Consider the following 23073-nt stretch of genomic DNA (forward strand, 5'->3'; position numbering starts at 1 on the left):
CTCTGTATCGTAGACATCTCTTCTTCAACTTACCAACATTTGCGCTCTTATTTCAGGCATTACTTGGGTTTTGGACAGCTCAGTTAGCTGCTCCAATAGGTTACCAACTTCCCTATTGCCATGCTTACACATCACAACAGATGGTACTTCTGCTGGTAAAAAATTACCAGCAGAAGTACTTCCAGCCTTCCAGCAGCACAGCATCCAAAGAAGCTCAGAAGCATATTTAAAAAATATGTGTTTTCAGGATAAGCAGAAGCTCATGGTTGGGTAGATGGGTTCTAATGGGAAAAATTAGATAATTTCAGATCTTTTGCTCATCAGGATAGTGTTTTACAATGTGGATTCTGTGATGTAGGCAGCTGAAAGACTCAGAGAAGCTGATGAATATATTTTATTTAAGACTTCAGTTCTGACAGGAGTCAGCAGTTTGTGTGATAAACACAGATACAAATTCCTACATGAGTAATATAAAAGGTTATAAATCTTATCTTAGACCTGTTTCATGTTTGTTTAGCCACACCTGATTACATGTAAAAGATTAATGATCAGTGCCTCTGGCAGCCTTACAGTCTGTGCTCATGGCACAGTCACCAAGCCTCTGATTGGTCCAGCTGTGAAGATAGATGTCAGGGGTTAACAGAACCCTCTGGCTGTCTGTCAGGTAGCTGAGACCTTTACAGACAGCTCTCCTCCTCTTCTTCTTCACGGTCACAGGACGACACTGGAGCCTGTGCAGCTTTCTCTGATGATGTCACTTCCTGTGCTCCTGATTCCTCACGAGACTGCAAGATGCTGAGAGGATCTGACATCAGAGGGCTGGGGAGGAGGCAGACCATCATCATCATTGTCATGGTAACATCCTGGAGGTGTGTTCAGCTGTGTGATCACATGACACAAAGTTCTGTGTAAGAACACTAAGTCTGTTCCACCTGAACGTGTCTTACCTTTCTGCGTCCAGCGCAGCGCCACTGCTGCTTTCTGTGGTGATGTCACTGATGGGAATGATGTAAGTGGTGTGGGAGGGGCCTGCCTCCACTAGGTCAACTTCTACTTCAGAGGCAAGATGTTCTATGAAGATGAAGGGAGTGGGCTTTAACTGCAGTTTTTGTTGATGGATGAATTGATCGCTTGTTATATTAAATGTGTCTCACTAACAGTATTTTGTGTGCATTACCTGTTGAGTGTTTCTGCCCTTCAGTCTGATCTTCACTACTTCTGGATAAACTCCGTCTGGATCGAACAACGGCTGGATTTTCTCCTTTCAGGAAGTTTTCAGTCAGCTGGAGATAACGCTGACAAACAACAACAACAGTATTCAGTGCCTGTTTATGAGGAAGGAGCAGGAATATAAAGCAGAATAACGACCCTCCATCAGCTAAATGAGTCACATCAAACTGAGACTCAATTGCTGGTCACCTGTCTGTAGTTATCAGTCAACATGTTGCCCACGGTGATGACCAGTGAGGAGAAGGGTGGTCTGGACTGAGGTTCTTCCCTCCAGCACTGTTTCATCAGGTCATATCTGCAGACAGAAACGTTTTAAAAATATGTGGTGGAGCAGTTTTTAGATATAGAGAGTGTTGAAAGACTCACAGAAGGTTGTAGGTGTGTGTGTGTGTTAATTATCTTAACTTCATCTCTGATCAAAAAAGGCTTCTCTGGAAAACATCTGATTGATTCTGACATGTTTTCATTACAGCAAAAACCCAGCTCACAGTCATTTGTTTAGGTAAGCTCATTTATATACTGATAGATGTATAAAAGCACAAATAAAAACACAACAAAAAGAAAACAGTAAAACAGAAAAAAAGAGTACAGATGTTCTCTACTTTACATAAAAACAATTGAATCATGTAATCTATTTAAAACAAACAGTTAAACATGTTTTTGTCTCCGGGGAAGTAATAATAAGAATAACAATTAATTAAGTAGGCTCATTACAGAAACACTGCTGAACAGAGATATGATTCTGGATTTGTTTTCCACTCTGAAACTGAGGAGGACGACCTGATTTGGAGGGAGAGACTCCTTCAGAGTGTTACAGGTGGAACTGAAAAGGTCCAATCAGCCAGGATACAAATCTGGATCTCAGAACAACTAAAGCTGCCAATTCAATGACCCAACAGTACAATCTGGAGCAGGAGGCAGAACAGGTCCTTTGTGAGAAAAATTTAGAACAGAGGTTCTTTACGAAAAATTACATTACACCGATGACACTTTGGTGACCCATAAATAAAATTAAGATTTTTGCAGAATTGTTCAAAAAGGAATATAACATACTGTGATTTCACGTGTGGCAGGAGGGTCTGATAAATTCAGAAGGATCTTCTCCAAACACTTCAAACCCAAGAACACCGTCAGACAGAGATTGCTTCACCCAAAGGACCAAACATACAAACGCAGACTGAGTGGTGTTGTGTATGATTGATCTTTATAAAGGGGAACAACAGCTACACAGGAGAACCAGAATCTCAGCTCCAGACTCAGCGGTTCACCTCCATCTGAAGGAGAAGGGACACTCTGAGGACAGTAAAGTCCACATTCTGGTTCCAGAGGAGTCAAATCAGCATTTATGTTAAAGTGGGGAAACCATCACTGAACTGAGGAGGTCGTCTCAGGTATCACATTCCCAAGAGGTTTCACAACCATTCACACCTTGGATCATGTGACCAAAACATGCTTTTTCAGACAGGTAAACAACTCATAGGTAAGAATGACTTAAACCACCCACACATTGGTCAGGTGGTTCCTCAACTGCTTATCAGTTGATGTTGTTTATATATGTTTATGCATTTAGCAGACGCTTTTATCCAAAGCGACTTACAGGTAGGCAGGTAGGGTAAGAGGGTCTTGCAAAACTAACTACAACTCAGCTGAATTACAGATAAAATCATCTCTGTTTTCATTTAGTTTTCTCCCTCGATTACTGCCTGTCCTGCAGTAGCCGCTATGCTGCTACCCTCCCTCCACAAAAATGCCACAGCCTGATATGGGACTATTTCGAGAACGACCCACTGATGGATAAGAGTACATGTATCATGATGAGGACTGAGGGGAACATTTGTGGGATGCAACTAAAGGGGAAAAATCCCTCAAATTTGAAAGTTCATCTTTGGAGCTCTCACAGAGATGCTCATGAAAAGTTCCAGGCATGGGACAAGAAGGCGCCTAGCCCTGAGTCAGACAGTTGCCACGCATCAAGAGGTCCACAAACTTAGTCCTCTCCACAAACGAGACCATTTTCGTAGAGATTTCATAATAGTGAAGATCATTTGATCTAATTGTCTGAGGGGCATAGATGCAGCCTTTATGGTTACATAAGAATTAGTAAAACAATTTCAATTTGAGACCAGAGATATGGTTCTGCCAGAGGTTTCTTCCTGGTTCTGGTTCTGCCAGAGGTTTCTTCCCGTTAAAAGGGAGTTGTTCCTTTCCACAGTCCCTCAGGCTCAAGACGGGAGATTGGACTGAAGACAAGTTTTGGTGCAATATGTTGGTTTCCTTAGATAGGATATTGTTTTTGAATTGGCTCTCTATGAATTAATTGGATTATTTTGGAATTAATTAATTGGATTTCATTGGATTATGATTATAATGAACTGAACTCCTATTGGCTTGAATTGGACTATATTATTTAAGTGCCTTGAGATGATGTTTGTTGTAATTTGGCGCTATATAAATAAAACTGAATTAAATTGAATATGTGAGTATAGGTGCTTCTTTAAGCTGTTCAAACCAACTTGTCTCTCTCTCTCACCTTCTCTACTGCAACTAACATCCTGTTTTTGTTGCTGATATATATAGTTTGTCTTTGGATGAGGGCCTATTAAATAAAAATTCACATTAAAGTTTACTAGATTTACATGCAGAAATCATTTGACTGGTAGTGCAATTCTTATTTTCATATTTATAATATTTTCCTCGGGCAGATATGAGGCATCCATTTTTTATCAAGCCACCTGTGAAATACCTGAGCATTATGACTGTATGGGGTGAGATGAATTGGATTTGTTTTTCAGTTATAGGAGTGTCGCCAGTGTCCCATGTCAAAGTTTTAAAAAAACTAAACATTTTGACTTGTTTCTGGAGGTTCACAACTGTTTTTGTGTGTTAAGGTTTTTCCACAACTTCTTGCTGGAATACAGACCATTTCAAGTATTACTTATGACTTACCTGCAGGTGATGGTTAAAGATTGAAATTAAAGGACTTGATAAACCATATTTGGTGTCACACATTGTTTCATCCTTTTTCAGCTTCAAGGCTTTCTCTTAATACCTGGAAAAACTAAAACTAAGACTAAAACTAAATAAAAACTAAACTGAAACTACAAAATCACTTGTTGAACTAATTAAAACTAAACTGAAATAAAAAAGCAATCTGAAAAACTAAAATAGCTTTGCTCTGGATCAGTTCTACTTGGACATTCAACAGATTCAGTTCTTCATGCTGACTCCAGAGTTTCTGACTGAAGCTGCAGTGATGTTCAGAACTTAGAAGAAAGTTTAGGTAAAACCTTTTGCTAAATGACTGAAAATAAATGTAACATAACTTGTGTCTACATGTGTGTTGTCGTACATGTCATAAGGGGCGTGTTCTGGTCGGTTCATTCTGTGTCCCCTCTTCAGAGCAGAGTAAAACTCTCGAGTCATGGGGAGGTCTGGGTACGGACTGGCGCCTGCGACACAAGACAGATATACTGCAGAGGCATGGATGTAAACTGGTCTGTAAACTGACCTATGATGGTGTGAACTGGTATAAACAGGTGTAAACAGGTGTTCGAAATGGTCTGTGTTGGTGTAAACAGGTCTGTTTCAATCTAAACTGATCTGTGGTGGCGTAGATTGGTCTGTAAACTGGTCGCTAAATTGATCTTTTTCAATGTAAACTGATCTGTTTATGTTTATGCATTTAGCAGACGCTTTTATCCAAAGCGACTTACAGGTAGGCATGTAGGGTAAGGGGGTCTTGCCTAAGGACCCCTACTGGAGGTATTACCTTTCATTTGAACTCAGGTCCCCCACATTGAAGGTGGCAATCATACCACTACACTATCCAGTCCAATCTGTAATTGATATAAACTGGTCTACTTCAGTGGAAACTGGTCTGTGTTGGTGTAAACCGGTCTTTAAACTGGTCTGTTTTAGTGTAAACTGGTCTGTGTTTTTGTGACCTGGTCTGTAAACTGGTCTGTTTTAGTGTAAACTGGACTGTAAACTGGTCTGTGATGGTGTAAATAGGTCTGACTTTGATACCCAAAGAGAAGATCTCCCACAGAAGGACTCCGAATGACCAGATATCACTATTGGAGCTGTAAATGTTCTGGAAAATGCTCTCTGGAGACATCCACTTTAGTGGCAGGAAGCTCTGAAATCAAAGCAGCAGCGAAGGGGTACATCAGGTCTTATGATATCATCAAAGTTGTGACATATTGGTCTCCAATACTCAACAAAGATGATTTAGCATGTTGACTGACGTTTCCTTTAGCGATGTAATTATGATCCTTCTGCAGGTCTCGAGCTAGACCAAAGTCACAGATCTTCACCAGCTTCCCCTCACAGACAAGGACATTTCTTGCTGCCAGGTCTCTGTGGACACACTAAAAAACATGAAACAGGAGGGACATGTCAACATGAGGGACACCCAACATCGCTCTGTTGAGCCATGTATTCTGTTAACTCTCAGTAGAACCTGATTTCTATTTAGACTGTTTTTGTCCAGTCACTCAGTGCAGTTACATGCGGGGCATCGGATCGGATTAATGGCTAAATTACAATAAGATTGAATTATTCAGTTCATGTAGACAGCTTAATCTGATAAGAAATTGAATTGGATCGGGTTACTTGCGATTGAATTAAGACCCCGAGATAACTCGATCCAAATGCCCATTGAACGTGCAGATGACAGTGGATCGGATCGAGCGTTCTGCGCATGCTCAAGATTTTTTCCCGCCATCGTCACCCGGAAGTCGAAGGAGACGATATTTCTGTTGTTTCTGTTTCTGTATTTATCAGACGCTTTTATCCAAAGCGACTCACAAATGAAGATATAACAGCTTTATAAAAAGCTAACAATAAGCTAACAATAAGCTAACAATAAGCTAACAATAAGCTCCATAGAAGGAACCCAGGAGTCCGACTCTGTCAGAGGGGACAGAGTAGAGATAGGGTGCAGGCATAGAAGGAAGTGCAGAAAGATAAAGAGCAGAGATAGAGGGGGTAGGGAAGTACAAGGTAAGTGCTGGGATAGGAGATGCTCTCTGAAGAGCTGGGTTTTCAGGAGCTTCTTGAAGATAGACAGGGACGCCCCTGTTCTGGTAGCGCTCGGTAGGTCATTCCACCATCGTGGGACGACACATGAACAGAGTTTGGATTGTCTTAGGCGTGGTGTAGGAGCTGCTAGACGACAATCCTGGGACCAACGGAGGGACCCAGTTGGGACAGAAGCCTTTGCTTTGTTGTCGCCGCTGTCAGAAAGAAACAAACAACGCGATGGAGAATGCGCCGTTGTGCAGCACGTTTGTGCCATAACCATGTCTAACCCCTGGTTACTGGACATATTAAATAAATAAATAGTAATTTTATTTATAGTACTTGATTTATATTTAGGTTACATGATCTAAATTAATAAATAATTATTAATTAACTAAATAAATACATTTATATATTTCTAATGTAACCATAACAACAGTCCCCTGATATAAAAGGCTGTGTAGACCAAAGTGCCCTCACTCTCAGACAGACGGAGTCAGAGACAGACCAACAGAAAATAAAAAGAAAGAAGAAGAAACCCCTCCTGGAACAGTAATAATCCTGCTGTTTTAAATCAAAGACCCTTGGTGAATTAAACGTTAACGGCTACAGCCTTAGCATTGTTGCCGGTGAATCAGCTGACTATCAGCTGATCCAGTTTGTAATTATAGATAGGTGTGTTTTATTTTGTTTTTACTCTATATTAATAATATAAATGTTATTATAATCAAATGATAACATAACATCATTTAGAAGGTGTGTTTTAGATTAATATTGATTATTTTCCTGGCTTGTGCTTCCAAGGCCAGGAGCTTGTGTGTGTGTGCTGATCGTGACCCTCATCATCATCATCCCCCCTCCTCATCATCATCCCCCCTCCTCATCATCATCCCCCCTTTCATCATCATCCCCCCTTTCATCATCATCCCCCCTCCTCATCATCATCCCCCCTTTCATCATCATCCCCTCCTTCTTTATGGACAACATTCAACTTCTTCAGTTCAGCTGGTCAGACATTACAGTCTGAGCTGAGGTGGCAGCCAAACCCACTGAACCTGGACTGCCAGAGAAGTTGATTTAGTTTATTTGTGATATATTGTGATTGTATAGCCTACTTTTACTGTGGTAACTATTCTTATTTATCTTTGTTTATTGTTTTGATTGAGAGAGGCATAAGTTAAGGAAACCACCTGTCAGTAAGAAACACACTAAAATAGGATTAAAAATACAGAATTATAATTAAACTAGACAATTAGAATAATAACTAAATTAGCACTAAACTAAGAATTGAAGATCAAACAGGTTGATTTGTAAAGGAAAAGAGGGAATAGTTTGTGTATTTTTGATTTTGTCTTATGTGTTATTATTGTATAGAAACCGAGAAGAAGATAATTAATTCATATCGAAATAAATGATGTTTTACTTTTTTTAATATAACACAACAGTGATCTCTTGTTTGTCTTTTCCTACTCACACCCATTTCTCCCGAGTGAATCTAATCTTCTGAATAACTGGTCCACATCTAAATTTCAATTTTATTTATTTTACATTAATAACTGGTTCTATTATTTAACCAGGTGTTACACATGCTCATCACAAATGTAGAGAGATGAAGCTTCTTCTTGCTCTTCGTTCGCCATCTTTCTGAATGCCTGAGTTTGTTGTTGTTGGTGGTGAAAACGTCAACAGGAAGTGGCTCTATTAGCGATAGCTGAAATGGGGACAGCGCCACCTATCGTACTGCGGTATTGCATGCTTTGTGCCAGTGATTCGATTCATTCACCGCCATATATCCAAGGATAATTATCCTTGCTCAGATAAGGAGCAGAACCCAACTATAGCTATAATCCAGTTAATCTCATCATCTTAACCCACTGACTGTCTGAGCTAAAAACAACAATAGATCGAGATAGACATCTAGATAATACTAGATGTAGTTTAGACTGTTCAAGAAAATTTTCCCCTTAATCAATCCTTCCATTTTGGATTGGATCAATCAATTCTTAACAGGTTATGTACCTCACATTTTTAAGGTTGCTGTAATTAAAACTTTATTTAAAAAACTAATCTTGATTCAGAAGTGTTGGCTAATTATCGACCTATATCCAATCTCCCTTTTTTGTCTAAAGTTCTTGAAAAAATAGTTGTAGCTCAACTTTGTGATCATTTACATAGAAATAATCTGTTTGAAGAGTTTCAGTCAGGATTCAGAGTGCATCATAGCACAGAAACAGCACTGGTGAAAGTTACCAATGATCTCCTCTTAGCCTCTGATAGCGGACTTGTTTCTTGTCCTGTTGGATCTCAGAGCTGCATTTGATACGATCGATCACAGCATTCTGTTACAGAGACTTGAACATGTTATTGGGATTAAAGGAACTGCATTAGGCTGGTTTAAGTCATATTTATCTGATAGATTCCAGTTTGTTCTTGTAAATGAAGAATCTTCCTCACACACCAGAGTAAGTCATGGAGTTCCTCAGGGTTCTGTGCTTGGACCGATTCTTTTTACTTTATACATGCTTCCATTAGGTAACATTATCAGACAGCATGGCATAAATTTCCATTGTTATGCTGATGATACTCAGCTGTACTTATCTATGAAACCAGATGAAACCAACAGGTTGGTCAGACTACAAGCCTGTCTTAAAGACATAAAGACCTGGATGACTCAGAACTTTCTGCTTCTAAACTCAGACAAACTGAAGTTGTTCTCTTTGGACCTGAGCGCTTCAGGGAGAAATTGTCTGGTTATATAGTTACTCTAGATGGTATTTATTTGGCTTCTAGTCCTACAGTGAGGAACCTTGGAGTTATTTCTGACCAGGATCTGTTCTTTGACTCTCATATAAAACTGGTTTCTGCCTTCTTTCACCTTTGTAATATCATTAAAATCAGGACCATCCTGTCTCAGGGTGATGCAGAGAAACTGCTCCATGCATCTGTTCCTTCAGGACTGAACTACTGTAATTCCTTATTATTGTTCTGTCCCACAGATTCTCTGAAAAGCCTCCAGCTGATCCAAAACCCTGCAGCCAGAGTTCTGATGAGATCTAACAGCAGAGATCATGTTTCTCCAGTTTTAGCTTCTCTTCATTGGCTCCCTGTTAGATTCAGAATAGAATTTAAGATTCTTCTCCTCACATATAAAGCTCTTAATGACCGAGCTCCATCACATCTTAAAGATCTCACAGTTGGATATTTCCCCAACAGAGCACTTTGCTCTCAGGCTGCAGGTTTCCTTGTGGTTCCCAGAGTTTCTAAAAGCAGAATGGGAGGCAGAGCCTTCAGTTATCAGGCCCCTAAAAGCAGAATGGGAGGCAGAGCCTTCAGTTATCAGGCCCCTAAAAGCAGAATGGGAGGCAGAGCCTTCAGTTATCAGGCCCCTAAAAGCAGAATGGGAGGCAGAGCCTTCAGTTATCAGGCCCCTAAAAGCAGAATGGGAGGCAGAGCCTTCAGTTATCAGGCCCCTAAAAGCAGAACGGGAGGCAGAGCCTTCAGTTATCAGGCCCCTAAAAGCAGAATGGGAGGCAGAGCCTTCAGTTATCAGGCCCCTAAAAGCAGAATGGGAGGCAGAGCCTTCAGTTATCAGGCCCCTCTCTGTGGAACCAGCTGCCAGTTTGGCTTCAGGAAGCAGACACCCTCTCTACCTTTAAGATCAGGCTCAAACTTTCCTTTCTGATAAAGCTTATAGTTAGAGATGGCTCAGGTGAGCCTGAAACATCCCATAATTATGCTGCTATATGACCTACACTGCTGCGGGACCTCTCATGATGCACCTGTCCTCTCTGCTCAATGCCCGTTCGATCGTGACGGATCGGAGCCACCCTTTGGGTCATGAGCTTCTGCTGCTTCCGTCCTGCCAAAATGCAGGGCAAATGGATATAAACATTCTCTCGTCCCTGCTGCCATTGCTCTGCTAAATAAGTAGCTGTACTTTACTTTACTTTGTTTTTATTCACCATTGTCCCCTTGCTCTTATTTTATTTGTTTTGCTTTGTCTTTGTTGTTTTGCATGAATACCGAATGACTGCTTACTGCAAACTAAATTACCCCACGGGGATAATAAAGCCATTTTCAGTGGAAGATTGGTGCCGTTTTGCCTCTTGCCACACCTCGCATAAGATCAAACTCCTCCTACAGATTTGATGATAACGGCCTCAAACTTGGTCTGGTTACTTTTCAGCCATGGTTTATTAAAAGTTGTGATAAACTCTTCCAAAGTCTGAAGGGTGTGGCCTTTGCAGACCCTCAAACTTTGAGGACTTGCTACTGCTTGCCACAGAACACAAAGTCAGAACACAAAGTCAGAACTTGTGCATACATTGTCCGATCTTCATCAAACTTCATAGGCTTGCCTGGGACTCTGCCCTGACTGAGTACATATGCGCATACTGACACTCACCTTTAGCCCCACCTGCTGGTTGTTGGAAAAATCACTTTGTTTCCACACCTGGCATATGATCGAACTGCTCCTACAGATATAATGGTAACGGCTTCAAACTTGACTAGGATGTGCACACGTGCTCGGGCCCGATCATCGCTGCTTGCAGATTTAACTGTGTTTGTTTTTACAGGAATATATCAGAAATGCAGTGATCAGCTGTGTATTGATCTGTGGCTGCTGACTAATCTTACCTTTCTGGAGGAAAGGAAGTCCATAGCCTGAGCGATCTGAAAAGAGAAGCTGATGAGGTCATTGAGGATGAGGAGAGGGGAGCCACTGAGGAGGAGCGATGCCGCCTCTTGGTGGTCTGAAGAGGGATAATCAGTTTGAATATAAGTAACAAACAGGTTAATCAAATAAATAATGATCATTATCTAGTCATAAAAAGCCTGAAAGATCCTATTTTTTTCATCAGAAAACAACTTATTGTTTGTATCATGTTGTGACATGACCACAGAGCAGTAACTGGTGTTTCACACCTTCTGGCATGTGTGACGTTTCATACATGGCAGGTTCAGTGTCGGCATAGCTGAGCTCCTTTGTGGTGACAAACTGACCGCCCTCCTCTTTGTTCATGTCCATGTAGCCTCCATCACTATCGCTGTGGGTGAGAGACACTCCGTCAGAGCACTGACAGGGGAAGAGAGGACTCGTGCTCAGAGTGTGTGTATTCACCTCTTGGTGGGTGTGTTGCCCAGTAGAAAGGTGTGTTTGTTCCTCTGCAGATAGCTCACCAGGTCTCCGTGATGGCAGAACTCGGTGATCAAATAGACTGGACCTGGACAGATAGAATGAGAGTTTGTCTGGGACAATGGAAAAAAGAATTAATTTACCATAAAACAACACAAGACTTAGTGTCGCCATTAAAACAAAAACACGTGGATTGTTTCTAACAAACTCCAACAGGACAAACTCAGTCTGCTCCCACCTGACTGGATCCCAACAAGGAAGGAAGTGTTTCAGAAATCAGAGCTCAGGTTGGTTGTGGTCAGGAGGGTCACTAACTTATATCCATCCTTTCGTTTTTTATACCCGCTTAATTCTTTGGTCGGGTTGCGGGGGAGCTGGAGCCCATCTCAGCAGTCATTTTGTGGGGTACACCCTGGACAAGTCGCCAGTCCATCACAGGGCCACACAGAGATAAACAACACAAACACTCACTCACAAGGACAATTTTCAGGAGCCTAGACAGCGATCACTGGCGTCCCAGAATCACTCTAATTCCAGCCATCACTGCTCCTCACACCACAACAACACCAAACTCCTTTTTCCACAACCACAAGCTAACCCAGCGTCTCATCAACTGCACACCAGTCATAGTGGGATGGGGATACAAACCCTGGTTCGGGTAGGGGGTAGAAATAGAAGAGCCCTGCTCTCTGGTCTTCCAAAAAAGAGTATCTCTAATCTTCAGCTACTCCAGAATTCAGCCACACGAGAGCTGACGAGGACCAGAGGAGCACATTACACCAGTTTTAAAATCGCGCCATTGGCTCACCGTATGCTTCAGGATCAATTTTAAGGTTCTTTTACTCGTTTTTAGATGTCTTAACCGTCTTGGGCCTTCTTTTTTAGTTTTTAGCTCCAGTGTTTCCTCATGGGTGCCTCCCACACTGGGTTCTGCTTTTGGTCCACTGATGGGGCTGCTGTCCTGTGGACTGCTATGGCCCGGGTGGCTGGAGGGCTCTGTACCTTGGTGTGGGGCCTCGTGTCTGCCCGTGTCGAGGTTGTCTCTGTGGCGGCGCTCCCTGTAGCAGTGGGCCTGGAGCCCTCTCAGTGTGGCTTTTTCCTGGCCTTAGGTCTGGGTGCCGCCATGTCTCTCTCAAATAGGTGCAGTGGGTCTGAACTTGACTGTTTGTGTGTGTGTCTCGATATCTCTTTGGGTATTTATGGGGGTGTTTGTTTTGTCATTGTTGTTTTTAGGGTTAGGGTTAAAGCTTTGTGTTGCTTTACAATTATGAATAGTGCCATAACAATAAAACGTGATTTGATTTGATATCACAGGCTCGTTTTGATAGCAAGACAGCTCCTAAGTATCTCAGTGACATAAACAAATTGGATTTTTTTTTTTTTTTTGCCCACAATGGATGATGTCGAAGGAGAAACTAATTTGGTATCAAAACTTGTGAAAATTCCTTTTTCAAGGCGGACTTTTCAAGAAAAGCTGGACATTGCTAGCCAGCTCGTCTCATCCGGGAAAAGGGTTTGTTTATTTAGATATGTAAATGTTAAATTATAAATATAAATGATTAAATATTCTGAACTGCTGATGTCACATTTTAAGTTTAGATTCATGTCTTGTCTCGTCATTTCCTGTTTTATTTTGAAATACTAACTGCCCCTCTCGTTTCAGGTATCTTGCTCTTCCTCTTGTGTCAAGTATCTGATTGTTTTCCCTGATTCCAAAGTGTTTCCACCTGTTCCCCTTGTCTCCTCATGTGTTCAGATAGTCTGCATCTCCCTTGTCTTGTGCCAGTGTGTTGAAACTTGTCACGCTCCTCACTCTAGCGTCCCTGTCCCACAGAAATCCATAGTCCTGAATCCTTGAGCCTGAAGTTGAGCGATCCTCCTTCAGATCTATCTTTATTTGTAATTTATTCCATAGCCATAGTTTAGCCACAGTAAGTTTTTCATAGTCTGTTTTGTTTCCTCCAGTAAGGAGTGGTTTTTTGTTCATGTTAATCTTTCATAGAACCCCCGATAGAGGAGTGTTACGTGTTTAAGTTATTGTTAAGTTTCATAGTGCCTCCGTTAGAGGAGAGGTTTATGTTCCATAATAATTGTGCCCTGCTTATCGGGAGAGGTTCTTTCGTTTCAGTCTGCCTCAGTAGGAGAGCGTGATAAGTTGATTTATAATCGTTTGTGGAGAGAGTTTTGGTTTTGTTAATTTTCATAGCTGCTCTCTCCTCAAATATAGTTATTGAGCAGAGTGCCTCAGGATTTTCACAGCCCCTTGTTTTGCTCTCTCTGGAGATCCTCGACTTGTTTACTGTGAATAAACAGTCTTGCTCTGAAAAGACCATGCACCTGTGTCCTCTGTCCTCACGGTCCATGACAGCTGATATACAGTCTGTGGAAATAATAACAATAACTCGCTCTCAATACGAGAAATGCCTCTCATAATTCATTATAGGCTAATTGATGAATAAACATCCTGACGCTGAATATGTGTTAAAAAAAAATCTGCAGGTAAACCTGCAGAAGAAAGTCTTTTTACAGCCGTCTCTCTGTGTTTATTTGCATACAGCACGGTTAGTGAGATCTGGATCCATGCGGTCACTCAAGACGCATTTAAATAACGACTCTGAATGGACGGTAAACCCACACTGAAGGCCCAGTGGATTAACGAGCCCCTCCCTCAGATCCACAAGCCCTTGCATTTTGAAACATAATTACAGTAACAGAATAGACCAATTCTGATGCTGTGTTTGAAAGTCATGTCCGTAACTCCACCAGACTTTTACACGTTAAATTTGACAATGACTCTCTTTTTCAGAAAATTAGACCTTTCTCTGGTAGAGATGGTAACATACTGGTGGAAGCCAGATTAAACTGTTGTGAGATCCATTTGATTAAAATGACCAACTGATAAAATAGGTTTGTTTGAAACTGAAAACCAGCTTTTCTTATGAGGTTATCACGTAATTGATCTGACAAATCACCACTCTGAGTATGAACGAGCACCAGACATTAATGTCATCCTTTAGTGTGTCAGAGGGATTTGTTTGAGTTGCAGCCTGACCCTTGTCTACTCTGTCCCTCATGAACCAAATATATACCAGAGGGAGTCCTCTTGTTCAAGCTGACTCATTTTAACTCTGCTCTGGCTGGCAGGTCTGAGGATATGAGAGGCAGTGATTGTCTGAGGGTCTGCTGCACTTCACCTAATCTCTTTTACCAACACCGTTGAAGGAAGTTTTATCCCAAGCAATCAATCAAAACGTTAGTGTTTCAGTTTCCATGAGTTAAGAAACTGACAGCAGAAATATGATTTACCATTGGGTCTCTCAACCCAAACTTCTGCATTTTACACCATCCCCCACAAGGTCAGCTCTCATGTGGATGTTTTTCCTGATCTCATGCAGCCTGCTGAGTTTCAGAATGTTTTGTTCCAATTTCCCAGCGCTAAGCTACTTGGAGTGCAGGGTCGGAACAGGATCAGATAAGGACAGAATCAAGACTGAATCAGGATTGTAGTCTGTACCTCCTCTAGTGCAGGCTCCCAGCAGGTTGACAATATTCAAGTGAGGACCAAGATGCCCCAAAACCTTCAACTCGGACACCAGGGACTGAACTGCATCTCTTCTGGCTGGACCAACAAACAAATATACATGTTTTCAGTCTGATATGAGTCTAAAACACTGACGGATAGACAGACACATACGTTTGACCATCTTCACAGCCACTTTAGTTGAAGAATGAGAGGGAATTAAACCAGAGATGGTTGCCTCGACGACACGCCCAATTGCACCTGAACTCAACACCTGACCTGGAGACAGAGACAGATTAAGTTAGCTGGGTTGATGTTTTGAACATCACTTTTACTCTCAATCAGTTCACAGGAGTATTTTGGTGTACTATCTACCTATAATTGTATCTGGTGCTATGCTGTGTTGTTGTAGAATTACTTGGTACTACTTGTCTCACTGTGAAATTACTTCGTATTATGTGGTTTGGTTGTTACGTTACCGAGTACTACATGGTCTCGTGGTATTTCCCAGGCCGAGCTATAGGGCAGGTCTGCAGGGTCAAGGTATGTACAGTGTTTTCCATCAGGACTCATGGACTCGATCACTTTCCAGCGACCTTCATAACGAGGTTTCTACAAACAGGACAAGAGAACTGGGTTTATGAAAACTGTACATGAAAAGAGAGAGCCTTGTCAATGGTGAGTTCTACTGCTCAAGTACTGCTGTATGAAAAAGCACGACACTAAATACTGACTTTTCTCCAGAGAACGATGAGGATGATGAGGAAGATAACAGCAATGACGACCAGAACCAGAACTGCTACCAATACTGCAACCTGAGATAGAAGAGCTGGAGACAGGACAGGTTGAGACATTTACCCATTCTCCAGACCAAAGAAGCTAGTGGAGTACATTATAGTGGTACTGCATTAATATTGGAATAATACTGAGCTGTTGGTGGAGGATAGACATATACTGCTGAAGAGTAGCTGTGAAGTATTTTTTTTCTTCCACAGAAAACATGTTTGTCTAATCCAGTTTGGATCTACCTGTTACCAACACAGCTGTAGCCCTCTGATCTGCTACGTCCTCCTTCCAGTCTTTCTCTGCCAGTGTTCATCTTCTGGTCCTGACCTTAACTAATGACAGGCATCACCAACATTCTTAGAGTGCCGCCATGAAGCTGTCTCGTCCTGGAGATTTTGATCATATTCAGACAACATGTCCCCAGAATGGGGGATAAAATCTCAGGGGTCGAGAACATAATCCCAGAAAATCATCACATAAGATTTGGTATATCACAGGGGTTCAATTCAAGACACAGGCTCAGATTGGGTGTCCTCACACCCTCGTTGCCCAGGTCAACACAGGTAGGCAGATTTATGTAGTGCTGAAGGACAGGAGGCCAATCATACTGCATCAACATTACTGCTACACTGTAGCCAGGGGAGATTTAACTCCACAATAGTTTGTATTTGGAGGTAAGTAGCACTAGTAGTACTGTAGTAGTACAGCTATAATACTGTTGTGGTACTGCTGTATTACTTACAGGTGGACATGACTCGCAGGTCTCGGGCTCGTGCTCCTGCAGAGTTTCGAGCTTCACAGCGAATGGCTGACACGGCGCTCAGACTCTGAAGAGTCAACACACTGCGTACCTGCACAGGTCAGACACAGAGCTGTCAGCTGTCTGTCTCATCAAATTTGGTCCAGTCTCCTCCCACCTGCTGACATCATGGTGATGATGTTTCTGCTTACCTGTGTGATGCCCCTCTCTGTCACCTTGGTGATGTTCTCTTGCAGAGCCACGCCCTCTGACGCCATTGATTGGCTCCTCCAACTGTCACTCAAATTGCTACACCTGCAGCAGGTTGACCACCAGTTACTATGGTAACATGACTGCTGTTTCACCATATTTCGTTCATGTATGTTTACCTTTGTGAGCTCTGACAGGTGTACCATGTAACAGAGGGGGGCGGAGCTCCCTCACTGACACAGAGAACAGCGTTGCTGCCAACCTCTGACAGAGATATGATTTTTGGAGGCGCTAGACACACGGAAACATCCACAGGTAAACACACACTCAAGGAAACACACGGGTAAACACCAGGTAAGCTGTCAATCATCCTGTAATTCATACCTTTGACCTCCAGGTAGAAGACAACCTCTTTAAAATCATCATCATTGAAAGCAGTTGCCTTGTAACTTCCTGTCTGTTCCATCTGCAGTTGGACCAGTGTAAGTGTGCTCCAATATCTGCAATCAATCAATCAATCAATCAATCAATCAATCAATCAATCAATCAATCAATCAATCAATCAATCAATCAATCAATCAATCAATCAATCAATCAATCAATCAATCAATCAATCAATCAATCAATCAATGCCCTTTTCTTCCTTTAATCTACCTGCTGCCTGTTAGGTGAGTGGTGTTGATGGCGGTGGTTTCCAAGGCAACTGTCTGGTTGTCTCTGGTCCACAGGACGGTGGGGGTGGGGTGGGCGTCGACCTCCAGGCTCAGCTCCACCGCATGGTGGAGGAGGGACGTCACGTTGGTCTCACCTGCTGGCCACAGGTAGACGTAACCTCGGTCTGTGGGAGAAGGACGCTGTTTACCTGTGCATGCGTGTGTGTGGGTGGGTGGGTTTTCTGTGTTCTGTGTGTGTTCTGACCCAGCACTCTTATTGTGATGCTCCTCTCCTCGGTGTGTCTCTGCACCGTATCTTGAACCGCACACACGTACACACCTGTCGTAAATACAGACCATCAAATCCCCATGGTAAAAGACTGTCTCCAAGTAAAACATCAGATTTGTTTCCATAGTAACAGGTAAATATTGGTTCAGAACACATGGGGGATTTTAGCTCCCACAGTGTAGTCTGTCAGGCAGTCTCAGTCGGAGCTCCTACCTGCATCTGCTTCTGTGGCAGCGGGGATGGTGACAAACGAGCGGATCTGATTAGGCAGGAAATCTGTCAGAGGTTCTATTTCCTGAAGGAAAAACTCAGCTCAGCATAACCATTTATCAGAGTACAGTGACACAGCAGTTCAGAAAGATAGGTAGAGACACATATACCTGTTTGCGGGGGAAGCTCCAAGAGAAGTAGACCATCTCAGCATCTTTAACAGTGCAATTAACGGTGAGAACCTCCCCCTGTTTCAACACACTGCTGGACACCGTCAGGTCCACCTCCATCACCTGAGGACCTAACAGGTGTGGGTGGAGACAGGCAGGTTACAGAGACAGGAAGGTATACCTCCATCACCTGAGGAGGTGACAGGTATAGAGCGCTGTTCTGCTGAAGCTAGACTAACCTACGATGCTGAAGACGTAGTACACCTGGGATTCCCTTTCATCGACTCCACTGGTGGCCACGCACACGTATGATGTATCGTTGAGACGACCTGTGAAGCCTCGAGCTGGTTCATACGTCATCCCACTGATCAGTTTCCTGTCAGGACGTTCATATAGAGCGACACTGAGCTGTGGGTCGGACACCACACACGGAATTATAGCTTCCTCCGCCTCCTTCATCACCACACCTGTACTGAATGGAACAAACCATTCATCGGGACCTGACGGGGGAGATGGGGAGAAGAGAAGGGGTAAAGTAAGAGTAATACAAGTAGGACAAATGCACCAGGGAAACACAGGTGGAATAGGTGTGGACTTTTACCTTGTCCAGGTATGAAGATATCAATGTCTCTTCTCTGATCAGCTGATGTCTCCTCACAGGTGTATCGACCAGAATTCCTCCAGGTGACATTAAAGAGCTGCAAGGTGCTGCTGGTGCCCTGATTCTGCTCAATTACTCCATCTAACTGGGAGTCCTGAGGTAACCGCCATGTTACCTGACTCCAAGCTGAACACACCTGAGAAGAAAAAACAAGGGACCTGACCACACCTGACCAGAGAGGTACCTGAACACACCTGAAAACAGGCACAGAGACATATAGGTGTTACTGACCACAGTGAAGTTGGAATTTGATTGGAGCAGAACTTCTAAGGATGAAGGCAGCAGTTCCAAGGACACGCCCCCTTTAGGATGAACCAGTAAAACACCTGCAATCAGATAGACAGGGAAACAGTCAGGTTTCTTTTCTTCTTTAAACTCTTACTGAAGTTTTTGTTACTCACCCAATAGGAAGTGCAACAGGTTCAGATTTCCTAAATGTCCTCCAATGGGTGCCATCATGGCTGTTAACCCAGGCCAAGAGGAGAGATGTTAAAGTAAGTCAGTCTGTTCAAACTGAAAGGGCCTCCTGTCAGAGGTGATCATTAAACTGAATGTTACTGTCAACAAGCTGCAGGTTAATTGGGAAGCATTAACTAGGTGCATCATGGGACTTGTAGTTTTACACTGAAAGTTGAAGTCACTTATTGTCATTGATCTGAGAAGCATTCTATGTGACATCATCAGTGCTTGGTATTAAAACTACAGAACTCAAGTATATTCATGAGGTAACAGTTCTATCTGCTTTTCTACATTCAGAAGTATTTTTTTACTGCAACTCAGGTCTGTGATAACTGCAGATTCAGACCCATCTTAACCATCTACAGTGATGAACATTTTACTCTTCATGTCAGCTAAATGTTGTTGAGTGTGTGCTTCTGCTGAATGAACTGTAGCTCTGGTACTCTGAATTCACTGTGCAGTCCATTGAACAGAAACAGCCAACGTCTGTTAAATCAGTCCACTCGTTTCTTAACTGATGTTTCAAGCAGACACCAACACATTCCTCTCTGTGTGTGTGCATGTGTGTCTGTGTCTGTGTGTGTGCGTTCCCAGGGGCCTCGACCAATCACAAGTCTTGTTGATCTGGTTGAATGTGAGTCAATCCCTGAATAAGAAAATAAACAGGAAGGTATTTCCTGTGGGCATCGGAAAGGAGAGCGTACAGACTATCCTCCTAACTCTCAACCAGTCACAGCTCTACACTCTGCCCTGTTGGATCTGCTCTGAGGTCAGTGTTGCAGGAGTGCAGTGATGTCACTGCTGATGTCACAAATCATTGGTGAAAACAGAAAGACCAGGGAATTGCAACGGTTTGGTTCTGACTCACTTCAGCTGCACCATCAGAGTGGGTCATTTACATCAGGGATGATTATAACACACACACACAGGTGAGAATCTGGACATGTAACAACCTGCAAAGGTGCATCACAGCTTCAGATCTGATCCAGAACAATGGCTCTGCTGCTTAGAAAAACTGAAACTTGCCAGCGGTATTGAAGTGAAAACGTCAGCTCAAAGATGACAGCAGGAACTGACACGAGGCAGGACCCTGGTGCGCTTGAGGGCCTCCAGGGCCAAATGTGCTCACTGGGCCCCTGACGGCTGACCACATGTGCCAGTTTTACTTTCTCAGACACCCTGAAACTATTCAGCTTCAGTGCCTACAGACCGAATTCCGGTGTGACTGCACAGACTTAATCATTAAAGAACAATTCCAAATCACGTTGTCGATCCTCCATCATATGTCAGCTTTGAAAATTGTGATCAAGCACATCAATAAATCATCATCCTTTCATCATCTAAAATATTTCAGCAGACAAAAGAAGAACAGCTGTGATGTCACACTCACCTGCACCACAGGTGTCCCAACTGTCTGTCACCCCTGCATGACGTGTCCTCTCTTCCCTCTTGATTGTTTTAGACCAGGTGATTGACAGTTGTCAGTGACCTCTGACCTTCAAAGAGATGGCATGTAAATTAGATAAAGATTTGTTTCCAGAAACCAACTGTGTGTGATATAAATGATTGATAGAACGACAGCACTGTATCTTGTTAAACTCAAACAAAATATGATCCACGTTATTGATGACATTGCTCTTGTCTGACGTGACTGTGGCAAAATGTGTGATGTAATGATGTCGTCAACTGCAATGGTAGACTATGATGACAGTGCCATGTGAAGTGGAGTCAGGGACAGGTGGGTGACGCAGTTGTAGGCAGTTAGGGGTAGAATTATTGTTAGTAGGTAGGGTAAGGGTAGAGGTAGTTATCAGTGGTAATGATAGTGTTAGTTATCAATGTAATAATCATGTTGTCAATGGAAATGGTATAGTTCATGTTAAGTGATAATTGTAGTATTAGTGTTCAGTGGTAACAGTAGATTTATTTTCCATTTGTTATGGTAGTGTTAGTGTTCAATGTTAATAATTGAGTTAGCGTTCAGTTGGGGTTAGGGGTTAAAATATTAGTTTTAGTGCTTAGTGGTAATGGTAGATTTGTGTGTTTTTACTCAGTGGTCTCCCTCCTACGCAACTAGATAGCTGCCATGAAGTTTGGTATAGAAACCAAAGGGGTGCACGCTACAAGTGACGACGGTAGAGTTAGTTATCAGTGGTAAGGGTATAGGTAGTGTTTAGTTGTAATGACAGAATTAGTGTTGAGTGATACTGGTAGCGTTAGTGTTCAATGGTAAAGGTAGAGCTACTTTTAAGGATAGAGTTAGTGTTGAGTGGTAAAGGTAGTTAGTGGTCAGCACTAATGATAGTTAGTACTCATATACCAAATGCTCAGTTTGTTCAAACCTTTTGATGGTCTTTTTCAGTCCTCTTCTTTACTTCTCTTTTTCGGTCCTCTTCTTCGCTCCTCTCTCCTCATTCCAGACTAACGACGAATGAAAACCAGACTGAGTCACAGAGGGAGAGAGCGGGTGAGAGACCTTCACAGACAGTGTAGAGAGAGACTGCGGCTTGGAAGAAAGAAAAAAAGGAGAGACCTAGATTTACACTTGGAGAGAGAGAGACGACGACGTCTGTTTTCAATCTGTCGGTGCCTCCCCCCCCTCCTCTCACAGGAAGTGAACTGAGTCCAATACACACACACACACACACTTTAACACACAGACACCCACACACTTAAACACAAGCTTCACTTTAATGAATTTTTACGAAAAATACTGCAGCAAAAAAAGAAAACACAAAAATACCCTTCCTCTGTGTGTTTTGTACTGTATGTGTTTATTACTGTTTTAGTTTTATTCAGAATTATTAGAAGTATTAGATGGCAGCATTGAACTTTCTCAATACTCATTATCAAATTATTGCATTACAACAATCACACTTAATTTTATAGTGGTATTAAGACGTTTTACATCAAACTACATCACTGAGAACCACGCTTCTTTTAAAAAATAAATCAAGATATTCAATACTTTTTAACTTAAAAATTTGCAAGCTTCCTTTTGCTTACCTTGCTGAGTACGTTCTTACTATGTTCAGCTTAGAAACAATGCCTTCTTTACAACAGAGTTAGGGCGTCCAAGTGTGGGGTGGTTGGGGTTTGGGGTGGGGGTTGGTAGGGGGTTGTGGGAGGACTGGGTGTGCTGTGCTGTGGTGGTTGGATTTGGGATAGTGGGTGCCTGCCAGGGTTGTGACCGGCTAAGGTTGCAGTAGGTATAGAGGTGAGAGGGGGTAAAGAGACCGTCTAATCTAAGGGTTTGGTTGTAACTTTTGAAGGGAAGGTGGTAGAGAGTAGAAAGTGTGGTGCGCCCCCCCTATTTCGGGTGCGTTCCAACGGTGTTGTCCATTTCCCCGAGTGAGATTACATTTGGGAGTTGCAGGCGTTTTTGGGGTGTGTAGGTGCATATCTCAGGAAGGGTAGGTTGTGTGCCGCCCCCCCAAGAGGAGACGGTAAGCCTACCTTTCACTGCAATGTCCCTATAAACAATAAATTGGGTTCTCCTAGGTGTTATACATTTAACTTTCACTTTCCCTTACTTCCTCAAATTAGTTTCAAATTAGCGTAACTTAGCTTATGTTAATTTGTTTTCTTCACACTTCCTTCACAATGTTTCGACTTAGTTTTGTCTTTCTCAGGTGTTAAGTGTGTTCTGTTCCCTTTTTCCCATTTTTTCGCATATTTAGTTTAAATTTTTTAAGATTGCTTTAATTTAGCTTAGGCACCCCCTTTCCGATACACATCCCTCTCTTAATTATTTAGAACATTAAAATGTTTGGACCCCGCCATCCACGACGGAGTCGGGGTCAATGCACACTCCATCCAGCCCCCACCAAAACCCCCCCCCCCCCCACACACACACACACATAAAAGGATATCTAAATAACAAATGTATTATAACAGTGAATAATATGTATATATTCTTTTATGTATAATGAGAAGATATATTGTGTGATTTTAGAAAACGGGAAAAAGTTATAAAGACCTGCTTCA

At 42.4% G+C, this 23073-nt stretch overlaps 1 protein-coding gene across 1 annotated transcript; it reads right to left on the bottom strand.

The window, feature by feature from the left end:
* Positions 1–381: 381 nt before the first annotated feature.
* LOC140279823 (platelet-derived growth factor receptor beta-like) lies at positions 382–21507 on the bottom strand. The gene is made up of 28 exons (XM_072375019.1): positions 21429–21507; positions 20477–20582; positions 19029–19088; positions 18859–18953; positions 18568–18763; positions 18206–18466; positions 17967–18097; positions 17800–17881; positions 17563–17637; positions 17299–17482; positions 17029–17144; positions 16824–16935; positions 16647–16749; positions 16438–16546; positions 15644–15738; positions 15389–15521; positions 15084–15188; positions 14904–15008; positions 11375–11477; positions 11179–11300; positions 10891–11006; positions 5478–5600; positions 5257–5368; positions 4580–4679; positions 1420–1525; positions 1178–1295; positions 948–1071; positions 382–819 (listed from the first exon to the last, which is right to left on the bottom strand). The coding sequence occupies exons 3-28, from the start codon at positions 19084–19086 to the stop codon at positions 678–680; spliced, it is 3126 nt and encodes a 1041-aa protein (XP_072231120.1). The 5' UTR covers positions 19087–19088; positions 20477–20582; positions 21429–21507; the 3' UTR covers positions 382–677.
* Positions 21508–23073: the final 1566 nt, after the last annotated feature.

This window comes from Leuresthes tenuis, unplaced genomic scaffold, assembly GCF_036924035.1.
Source record: "Leuresthes tenuis unplaced genomic scaffold, fLeuTen1.0.hap1 SCAF_21, whole genome shotgun sequence".
Taxonomy (NCBI): domain Eukaryota; kingdom Metazoa; phylum Chordata; class Actinopteri; order Atheriniformes; family Atherinopsidae; genus Leuresthes; species Leuresthes tenuis.